At 35.5% G+C, this 11,873-nt stretch overlaps 1 protein-coding gene across 1 annotated transcript; it reads right to left on the bottom strand.

The window, feature by feature from the left end:
* Positions 1-4,999: 4,999 nt before the first annotated feature.
* Positions 5,000-10,588, bottom strand: LOC123901337 (probable LRR receptor-like serine/threonine-protein kinase At1g67720). The gene is made up of 15 exons (XM_045951622.1): positions 10,396-10,588; positions 9,390-9,921; positions 8,654-9,159; positions 8,421-8,553; positions 8,196-8,267; positions 8,041-8,109; positions 7,878-7,949; positions 7,618-7,686; positions 7,097-7,251; positions 6,780-7,015; positions 6,475-6,601; positions 6,325-6,393; positions 5,932-6,118; positions 5,673-5,808; positions 5,000-5,524 (listed from the first exon to the last, which is right to left on the bottom strand). The coding sequence occupies exons 1-15, from the start codon at positions 10,469-10,471 to the stop codon at positions 5,195-5,197; spliced, it is 2,769 nt and encodes a 922-aa protein (XP_045807578.1). The 5' UTR covers positions 10,472-10,588; the 3' UTR covers positions 5,000-5,194.
* Between the last annotated feature and the right edge of the window lie 1,285 nt (positions 10,589-11,873).

The following is an 11,873-nucleotide window of genomic DNA, read 5'->3' as shown; positions in this document are numbered from 1 at the left end:
GAAAAGCTGGGTCATGGACTCAGGGTGTTCATATCACATTTGTCCAAGAAATGAGTACTTTGAAACCTTGGAATTTAAAGAAGGTGGAGTTGTCCGTCTCGGTAACAATAAGGCGTGCAAGGTTCAAGGTATGGGTACTATCCGTCTCAAAATGTTTGATGACCGTGATTTCCTTTTGAAGAATGTGAGGTATATTCCCGAACTTAAGAGAAATTTGATTTCCATAAGCATGTTTGATAGTCTAGGGTATTGTACTAGAATTGAACGTGGGGTAATGAGAATTTCAAATGGTGCATTAGTAATTGCTAAAGGGTCTAAAATTAATGGTCTTTATATTTTAGAAGGTTCCACTGTTATTTCTAATGCATTAGTAACTAGTGTAGAGGCTGCAGATATAACCAAACTATGACATTTGAGGTTAGGGCATGTCAGTGAGAGGGGTTTAGTTGAACTAGCTAAACAAGGTTTGCTAGGACAAGAAAAATTGAACAAACTAGAATTTTGTGATAACTGCACATTAGGCAAACAACACAAGGTGAAGTTTGGGGTGGGAGTGCATAATTCTAGTAGACCATTTGAGTATGTTCACTCGGACCTTTGGGGTCCAGCGTCTGTTTCCACTCATGGGGGAGGTTCATATTTTCTTACTATGATTGATGATTATTCTAGAAGGGTATGGGTTCACATAATAAAGAACAAAAGTGACACCTTTGAAAAATTTAAGGAATGGCATACCTTAATAGAAAATCAAACAGGAACTAAACTGAAAGTGTTGAGAACTGACAATGGCCTGGAGTTTGTTTCAGAGCAATTTAATGAGTTTTGCAGGAAACTAGGTATAAAGAGGCATAGAACCGTTGCATACACACCGCAGCAGAATGGTCTGGCTGAAAGGATGAACAGGACCTTGCTGGAGCGCGTGAGATGTATGCTGTTGGGAGCTGGATTACCCAAAAGTTTCTGGGGAGAGGCAGTTAACACTGCTGCATATTTGATCAACAGATGTCCATCAACAGGAATTGATCTAAAGACACCTATGGAGGTTTGGAGTGGCAAGCCGGCAGACTACTCTAACTTGAAAGTCTTTGGAGCTTTAGCATTTGCACATGTCAGGCAAGATAAGCTTGATGCTAGAGCTGTGAAGTGTGTTTTCATTGGTTATCCCGAGGGTGTGAAAGGTTACAAGCTGTGGAAGATGGAGCCTGGAGGATCAAAGTTTATCATAAGCAGGGATATCACTTTTGATGAGACCCGGATGGGGATGAAGTGCAAAGACCTGGAGAAAAGACCAGAAACAGGGATGGAGAGAATTCAGTTTGAGGTGGAATAGGGAAACAACTGTTCCTGACTATCAGCTTGCAAGAGATAGGGAAAGGAGAGTTATTAAACCACCTAATAGACTCGGTTATGCTGACCTTATTTGTTATGCTTTGAATGCAGCTGAAGAAGTGCAAGACTCTGAACCAAAGAACTTCAGGGAAGCATCAGAAAGCATATATAGTAAAGACTGGCTGAAGGCAATGAATGAGGAAATGCTTTCATTGGAGAAAAACCAGACTTGGAAGCTTGTGCCATTACCTAAAAATAAAAGGGTAGTTGGTAGTAAGTGGGTGTTCAAAAGGAAAGAAGTTATACCAGGGGTCGAAGCACCAAGGTATAAGGTGAGACTTGTAGCAAAGGGTTTTACTCAGGTAGAGGGGATTGATTACAATGAAATCTTCTCACCGGTGGTGAAACATTGTTCTATAAGGGTACTTATGGCTATTGTCAACATGTATGATCTTGAGTTAGAACAGATGGATGTGAAGACCGCATTCTTACATGGAGAGTTAGAAGAAACTATCTACATGCAACAACCTGAAGGTTTTGTGGAAGACAATTCTAAAGTATATGTCTGTTGAAGAAATCTTTGTATGGGTTGAAGCAGAGTCCGAGGCAGTGGTATCGTCAGTTTGATGATTTCTTATTGAAGACTGGATTTGTGAGAAGCAACTATGACAGTTGTGTGTACATGATGAAGAGGAATGAGAAAGTCATTCTCTACCTTCTTCTTTATGTAGATGATATTCTTATGGCAAGTTCTGACAAGCATGAGATTCAAAAGCTCAAGGAGAAATTAAATGGTGAATTTGAGATGAAGGATCTTGGAAATGCGAAGAGGATACTTGGTATGGATATCTTGAGAGACCGGAGTAAAGGTGAGTTGTTCTTATCTCAGCATGATTATTTGAAGAAAGTGGTGGAGCGGTTTAGAATGACAGATTCTAAGGTAGTGAATACACCACTTGGTCACCATTCAAAGTTGTCGATAAAACAGTGTCCTCAATCCGAGGATGAGAGAAAGAAGATGGAGAGTACTCCCTATGCAAGTGGGGTTGGAAGCATCATGTATGGCATGGTTTGTAGTAGGCCTGATTTATCATATGCAATAAGTGTGGTAAGTCGGTTTATGGCAAATCCGGGCCAAGTTCATTGGCAAGCTTTGAAGTGGGTTCTGAGGTATTTGAATGGTTCTTTGAAGGGTGGTCTAAAGTACACAAGAACTGATCCAGGAAGAGATGCTTTGGAGGGATATGTGGATGCGGACTATGCAAGTAATATAGACACTAGAAAATCCTTATCGGGTTTTGTGTTTACATTGTTCGGTACAGCGGTAACGTGGAAGGCCAATCAACAATCTGTTGTAGCCTTGTCAACAACTCAAGCAGAATACATAGCTCTTGTTGAAGGGGTCAAGGAAGCCATATGGTTGAAGGGTATGATTGGAGAAATGGGGATTAGTCAAGGGTGTGTGAAGATACATTGTGACAGTCAGAGTGCCATTCATTTGGCAAATCACCAGGTGTATCATGAAAGGACAAAGCACATTGACATCCGGTTGCACTTTGTAAGAGACATGATTGAAACAAAAGAGATCATGGTACATAAAATTGCATCAGAGGAGAATCCAGCTGACATGTTCACCAAATCGTTACCTAGAACTAAGTTCAAGCATTGCTTGGACTTAATTAACTTCGTTGAAGAGTAGACGGAGGTTGGAGAGAGCAGCATGATGGTTGGTGGGAAGTTGGCATCACCATCAATTTAAAGGCAAGGTGGAGAATTGTTGTAATTGCCTTGAAATTATGATCAGAAAAAAACAAGTTAAGCCTGCGCGAGCCTATTTATAGGCAATGCGTTTTTTCTGATTTTTAAGTTGTTTTTAGGGTTTCTGAGGCCAACATACATACTAGGGTTATAAGAGAAACATCTTGTATAGACTCTAGGGTTGGGTAATCATTCTATCACCTTGGGAAACACTTTCATTGAAATCTCTTGGTCACGGGAAGAGATTTGGGAAAAGGGTAGAAATAGGATAACTCTATTTTCTTGTAACTCTTTTGAGAATCTCATTGTTATCAAGGAACAAAGTTTGATAGTGGAACGGAGAGCTGCTCTCTCCCCTAGAGTAGGTCACATTGACTGAACTGGGTAAACAATTTATTGTGTCCTTTTCTTTCTCGCCGTTTATCATTATTTGTGATTATTATTGCCGTTCGCTTATTTTGATTGCTTAATCGTATTTGCTCCACACATCAAGATTATTATTGGTGTGATTTTATCGAATTCACAACAGGTTGTAATTAAAATTGTTACATTTAATTTTAAATAGAAGAAAATAATTTAAAGGCTATGATTGATTGATACAATTAGGGTTAGATTAGTGATAGAAGAACTATCTAGGATTTATATATATATATATATATATATATATATATATATATATATATATATATATATATATATATATATATATATATATATATATATATATATAGATATAGATGAGTAGTTAAACCTCTTTAGATTAGGTCGAGTAGATGAACTCTTCTACGAATGCTTCAAATTATGTAATTTGGTTAGAAAAAGTTTATATTAATTACTATTCAGTTTATTATCTATTATTATCTCCGTTGTAATGCTTTATTCTTAATATTGATCATATTATAGAATAAACTCAAAGGATTAAGTGATCTCGTGACAAAACTTCTAATTCCAAACTAAGAGAGAATATAACTAGCCAACATTGGGAACAGTAGTACAAGTACCCTGAGATTAGGGGCAAAGGGTTAATGGTACACATATTATTAGGTTGAGGAGTTCAAACTCATAATTTTACAATGTGTCAGCGAAATTCAATGGTATTTGTAAATTCATTTACATAACACTAGAACATCGACCCGTATCGCACGAGTCTGATTAATCGTAAGATATATAATGATTAAATAAGATGCGATAATTTCGATAATGTAAGTTATATGAAAAAAGTTGAGTAACATTAAACGATAGTTCAACAATAATTTTGGATAAATATTCATACAAAGAAAATTATGTTATATTACGGAAGACTTCCTTATAGACCACATTCGAATTCTTAGTCGTATCTTCACTGTTATCATCGATGATCAATATTTTTAATCCTTTTCAAGAAGTAACTCTTGAAATTGCAACATACAACTGACCATGTGAAAACACCGGCGACGAAAGATATATCCCAACATGCTTTAAAGATTGTCCCTGACTCTTATTAATAGTCATCGCAAAAGAAATCATTATAGGAAATTGTCTCTGTTGAAATTTAAAAGGAATTCTCACGTCAGATGATCAATATTAATTAGTGACATGACTATGGTTGTGTTTGGTTGTATTGCAAAAAAAAAAAAATTGATTTAGCAGAATTGAGTTTGATAATAACTTTCCAAATCACACGTGATAATAACTTTCCAAATTTCACATGATAATTATTCTCTAAATTTATGATCCGGTAGAAAAAAAAATCATTGATCGGGAAAGACATAAAAATATTTCGTGGTGAATAATATAATCAACAATAATTTTCATATGATATACTTTTAAAATTGATGGTGCTTATCAATTATTGCACATAATTTTAATCACAAATGGTATACTTGCTATAGTGGTTGGAAATATTGCCTTCCATTGAAGGGTTGCGGTTTTGAATCCTAATCAAGACAAAATTGTATTATTTTTTAATAAAAATTGCAAGATAAAATGGAGGGAAAACAGGAAAAACAAATTAGGGTTTAGGGTTTGCTTGTGTATACAAGCTTATAATATAAAAGATTAGCAGTTTTGAATATACAGAAAGAGAGAGGGGAAAAAATAGTCAAAATTTGTGGCATATTACATTATTCTATCGTGGTGCGGGGCGTGCAATGGAATCATCAATAGCGAGGTAATTCTCCGCTGCAGCAAGATCCATAGAACCCATGTTGATGGAAGAGTGAACTGAATTTCTTGTCATATTCTCATCCTCTGAGATGCTTTCTGCCTCTCTTTCAATAGCAATTGCGTCTTGAATTTCTTTCACAACTTCTGATATTGATGGCCTCATGTGTCCATGTGCTTGAACGCACATCAACGCTTTCTCTGCTATTTTCCACATTGATTGTAAGTCATAGTCTCCTCGTAATGCTGGATCTATTATACCTTGTATATCACCACTCTCAATGTGCATTTTTGCCTGCATGAGTCATGTCACATTGTCACAAACATCTTATTTTGTTACTTAGGCCTTGCCTTAGTATGATCTACTGTGATTCTGACATATTCACGCCCATACCAAACATATGGTAAGTCAAGTAACATAATATGTTGGAAAGAAGACTCACCCATTGGACTATGTTTCTGCAATTAGCACCAAAGCTATCATTAGATATTGCTTCTTGACCAGATATGAGTTCAAGAAGAATTACCCCAAAACTATAAACATCGCTCTTGTCAGTTAGCTGCTGAGAAATATAGTACCTATTAATTAGAGCATATATAGTTACAATGAATGATAAGCACTTTGATAAGGTAATCAATCAACTTAAGAAACAAACAAACAAACAAAATTAATTATGTAAAAAATAGTTAAGGTCGTCTTACTCAGGATCCAGATATCCTACTGTACCACGAACTATGCTAGAGACGTGAGAGGCTCCATCAACAGCAAGTTTCGAAAGCCCAAAATCTGAAACCTTAGCTCTCATGTGCCTGTCAAGAAGAATGTTGCTGCTTTTTAGGTCTCTATGGATAACTGCTGGGACACATCCCGTGTGTAGATACTCAATCCCTGAACAAACACAACAATAATTCAGTTCATACATTGTAATCTAACAGTTAGGGGAAATATTCATCAATTTAATTTGTATACACTATCGGTGTAAAGTTATTTTATACATTGGATGCGTGTATAAAATAACTTTACACTAACGGTGCATAACAATTAAATTCATAATATTCATATGTATTAATACAATAGCCTTAAATGATATAAACCTTTGGCAGAATCTTCGGCGATCTCAAGTCGCTTAATCCAATTAATACTCCGTCCGTGTGTTAATGGGCCTGCAAGTTAGGCACAGCATAACAGAATTGACCATATGGAAATTTATTATTGATGCTTGATTTAAAATCATGCAGGCTTACCATAAAGATGTTCCTTGAGAGTTCCATTATGCATGAACTCATAAATAAGAATACTATTCCCTTCTTCTCGGCAATAACCTAGAAGCTGTACTAAGTTTCTGTGATGTATCCTTGACAGAAGAGTCACCTGAATCACAAGATTTAAACAAAAAATGCAACAAGTACATCAATGTCTTTTCATTTTTCAATTCCAACATGATTTAGTCGGAAAATCATAGAGCATAATATGAAGATGTAACTGGTAAATTAAGCCGTGAAGGCTGCAATGTTAGATCACTTAAAGTTGTTAATGAAATGCCGGTTACCTCATTTGAGAACTCTTTTTTGCCTTGATATGAATTACTAGTTAAAACTTTAACTGCTATTTCTCTTCCATCTTTCTGTTTCCCATAGTAAACAACTCCAAAACCTCCAGATCCAATTTTCTTCTCAAAATTATTTGTGGAGCTTTCAATTTCAGAAAAACTGAAGCAGTGAGCAACTTCTGCATGGCCATCACTCTTAGATTCCAGGTTTTGAGTAGAGAGTGAAACAAGGTGGTCTGCAAAGAAAATATATCAGGTACTACTACCATCTCAAATCTCAGAAGTAATGATATGTAGTTTTTGATTTAGAACCCTACCTTGATCGTAGTATTTACTCTTTCCCTTATGCATACACAAACATGATATAATAGTAGCCAAAAGTAAAATGGCGGCCCCAACTGCTGAACCAATAATGACATACAATTGATTGTTTTTTCTGCTTCCTTTATTAAGACCGTTGTTTCCGGAGTAGCTGTTGAGGACAGAAATAAAAGTAGCAGCCGTTATGTAAATATGGTGATGAGGGAATTAGAAAACTTGTAGAGAAAAAGTAATAAGAATAAACTTAGAAGAAATATATTGATTGATTTTGAAGCAATGGTATTTCGAGGAAAGAAGTTCAGAATGTTAAATGTACCGAGTGCACACTGTCGTATTGGCTGACAGATACTGGCATTATTTATTTAAGCAATAAATCAACATGATTCATCCCACAGAAAGTTGGAAATCGAGAGATTATGCTAAAAGTCTAACATGTAACTTGCCAATAATTTTCTTTACTTTTACATGTGATATGCTGCACTATGCTCAAGTTTATACTAGTGAAAACAGTACTCACTTAAACAGCAAAGATTTGCTCAAAAGTTCTGACGGTACAGATCCAGATAACATATTGTTCTGGACATACCTGCAACAGTTATAAACATAATATCAAAACAAATGGATATATGACTTGTAAAAGTCAATAATATTTGTGAGCATGCGTCACACGTGCACACATACTATTTACTAAGCTCTTAAAGTTATATTTGGTTGTACCAAAGTATGCCAATTTCCAATTTTGATAAAACAACGCATTGTCAATTCGAGATAGCTTACAGTTCCTTCAAATTCGGAAGGCTCCCCAAAGAGGCTGGGAGCACACCCGCCAACTGATTGTTCTCAAGATGACTGGAGAAGAAAAAGAGGTTGTAGTTAACTTTATTAAACTAACAAAATATGAATCAGATGAATCCTGGGGGATGAACTTATCAGCAATTACATTATCTTTAAGTACATGCATCCGGTGAAATCTGGTATTGGGCCTGTTAGCATATTTCCATCAAGCCATCTGCATCATGACACAAGTTTGATATACAAAACAGTAGACATCAGCAATTTCACTGAAGCCAAATAAGAAAGCAATATAAAACTTACATTTCAACCAGACCAGTCAATTTGGTGATGTCCAAAGGAATATCGCCCGTCATGTTTTTCCCAGACAACAAACTGTCACCAATAGCAACACAATGTAACTGTTACCAGATCACCAAATTGAGTGTTCTGTATAAGAAGTTTTTTCTTTTTTTTGTCCCGAGGCTAAGCTAGGAATATGAATGAATGTACAGACAAAATAAAACTTCAAGAAATATGAACAATTACATTGAAACTATTCTTGGCTGTTGATCTGAGCTACATCGGACCCACGACCAAGGAACAGGTAAACATGGATCACCCCCTTCTTGTGCCCAATCTGCTGACGAGTAGTGAGAAAGTACACTAGATATAGCTTCTCCTGCAAACCATCCAATCCAAGTACTACATACATGAATCATAATGCTTCAAAAAAAATTTAAAGGACATACTCTATAACATATCATAAGGTGGATACTTACCATCAGGAGAGCCATCATTTTTCTCTAGATACTTATTAATCTCCATGGCATTGAGAAGAGGACCCTTGGAAGAATCAGATGTTTTGGCTAATTTAAAGGACATCACAAACGGTAGGGATACATTGTTAAATCCCGGTTCATAAACACAATATTTTCCTGGAGCATTCTCTTCGATATTTACCACGGCCTTACTAATTTCCGTCTGGCCTGGAAGTACTAGCCTGAATTTTCGAGATTCATTATGCGGAAAATCTTCTATCTCTGCAAGATAGCTGAATGCCCGTCCCATAGCAGGAAAACCATCCAAGTTCAACCGGTATGTTAGAGATCCATTTGTACCTACTACAGCTGTCTGCATTACTTTCACTGGTGGCATTTCATCTCTGTTGGTATCAATTGATACATTGGTGGAAATTTTCTCGGTTCCATAAGCAACGTCAACGAGGTAATTTGCTTTCTTGACAGAATCTGACTCCCAAATTCTATCAAACGGGTCATCAGGATACCTGATATCACAGAAACATACACTTATAGTTATAGCTCATATGAAAACAGTTTGTATTTATTTTATCTTTTGCTATAGAAATAATTTATACATCTTTTGTTATACAAATAATTTATACGAATGCATTTATTTGATAAGTGTTTGTGTTATAAGCGCTTAATTTTGTTTATCCAAACAGGACCTAATTTGCAAAGCAGCAGACTATGGAGCAGCAGAGAGTCGGCTCATTACCTAACTGGGGCATCACTCTCTGCACCAAAATTTATCCTCGCAGAGACGCTGAGGTAAAAGTCTTCCTCAAAGAATGTAAAGTAAACTGAACCGTTGAATTGCCTAAGTTCAAGTGTAGATATGAATGGCTGCCCAGTTGTTGCATTGGATAGACATACACTAACAGTAGGACTTGAAGCCAAAAAAATAATTTCTCTTACTTCTATAGTGTTTGCATCAGATATAACAATAGTAGACCAATCAGTAGCCCCAATAGAAATGTCAAATTTCGGATAAACATTGTTGTTATCAAAGTCTCCATACAAGAATGTTGCCCTCAGTAGATACCTTGTCCTACTGACAACATCAAGTGTATAGCAGTATTTTCTGGAATCGGCAGGAAAGTGTCTAAGTGTCGTGTATTGCTTCCGTGTCTCGTTGGCAACCGAAATAGTACTTATATCTCCATAAGTAATCTTATCATCAGGAGTCCATTTAAGACCAATTTCATCGGTGAAATTTTTATCACCTCCACAGTCCAAACTTACAAAACCTGTTTAACAACGTGAATATCATCACAAATTAAAAGCATAGATGATATTAATTAACTTTACAATCAATTCTAGCTACGAATATCACACAGCAAGAAATATATATATCTCTTAAGTTCCACCTTGTAAACAAAGTAACACTAAAAACAGATTAATCAGTGTTCCATTATGTATACAATAAGTAAGCCATTCATGTGCAAATAAAACACATCAAGATTGAATCTTTGAAATTGAAAGAGAAAGGAATTGGTAAAGTTGTTTTCAGAATTGAGGTTATAATAAATCACAACATGGAAAAGAAGCAGCAATATTAACAAGAACCATTGCAAGAGAACAGAGGAAACAGAGCACAAGGACAAACATTAATCAAAAACTAGAAGGCATGCAAGAAATGAGTAGTAAAGGAGAAAAAGACTCAATCTTTGTGTAAACCTCAGTGGAAGAGAAAAAGAAGAAGAGTGAGTGTAACTAACTACCTGGCATCTGAGCAGAGGAAAAAGGGAAGAAAAGTAAGAGGATGAATGAGAGAGCGGAGAGAAAGAAAGGTTCCATTTCAACTATGGAGAATTCTTCAGCGAGAAGAAATGAGCATAGAAATGGTGAGAAAGTAGGATCTGAAGTTAACTACTATAAAGCAAGGGTGGCGAAATAGAATAGAAGCTTTGTGTTGTGTTTTCTGCTGCTAAATAACCCACTTTATCAACTTTTTCTTTTTCATGTTAGAAAAAGGCTCAAGAATCATACTTAATTAGTTTATTAGTTTATTGGTCACTTAAAAGAAATTTTAGGTTAAAGAAAAAAATGTCTGGATTGATCCTTAAAAATATATATGTTTGCTATATTAATCATTTTTATTAAATTTTAACTCTAAATATAACAAAAATTCCAATAGTTGAAATTTTAAAAATTAATAAGGTTTTTGGTGGATCACCTACGTTTAATGACATTCATAATTTAGTCAATTAAAACTAATGTTTTTTTTAAAAAATTGATGGAAAGGACCAATGTGAAAAACAAATGTGTCTTTAAGGACCAATCCAGATTTTTTTTTAAGCGATCATTGTGAAACATAAAATGCCTTTAAGAGATCAATAGACTAATTAAGCTTTATATACTTTAGAGTATAGTTTAAAAAATGTTATTTTATTTATTAGAAATTACAAATATATAATACTTTTATTTAATGGAAAAATAACTTAATGTATAAGCAAGAAGTTGAGATAGTTGTTAAGATTTCCATGGTTTGGAGAAAATGGAGAAAACTTTAGAAAGTCTTCAAGATAGTAAAAATCATAAGGATTCATATTTGATAAAAGATCGTGAAAATAGTACAATGGTAGCTCTTATATAGAGCAATTTAGGGGTTAACTAACTAACCACCTAATAACAAACTCTAACAAACTAATATAAACTCTAGCTAACTAATGGAAGATACTAGCTAATCACCATTATTCTTAACATCCTCCCTCAAACTCAACATTGGAAAATTTTCCAATTTGAGTTTGAATCACAATGAAAATACAAATGATTAACTATACTATAGTAACTAATGGAGAAATGAGGGTAAACTAGCAACAACAAAAAAACATAGAACTGGTAGGAAAGTATGAGAGGCCAAGACTGCAACTCAACAAGGTTTTAGACCCAGACCCAATAGAAGAAAGCAATTCTCCATCAGCAACTGGAAGCAAAAAAAACTTCTAAAATTCAAACGCAGTGTTTTTGCTCAAAACGCAGCTTCTGACGTTGTTTCAAGCTCTTCCAGCAGACCTGTGCAAAACGCAGTGCTTTGATGTCATTTTCAGATAATCAGATTTGCAGTTGCGATTCAACATCAATTTTCTGCTCACATCCCTTTTGTAACAATGAACGACGCTAGTGAATTCACGGTGAGCGGCAGCGGCGATTTCCACCAGAATCAATACTCTGACATACTCTTCACTGCCACAAGCAT

The sequence above is a fragment of the Trifolium pratense genome, linkage group LG1 (assembly GCF_020283565.1).
Source record: "Trifolium pratense cultivar HEN17-A07 linkage group LG1, ARS_RC_1.1, whole genome shotgun sequence".
In the NCBI taxonomy this organism is placed as follows: Eukaryota; Viridiplantae; Streptophyta; class Magnoliopsida; order Fabales; family Fabaceae; genus Trifolium; species Trifolium pratense.
This window is presented reverse-complemented; position numbering and strand designations above follow the sequence as displayed.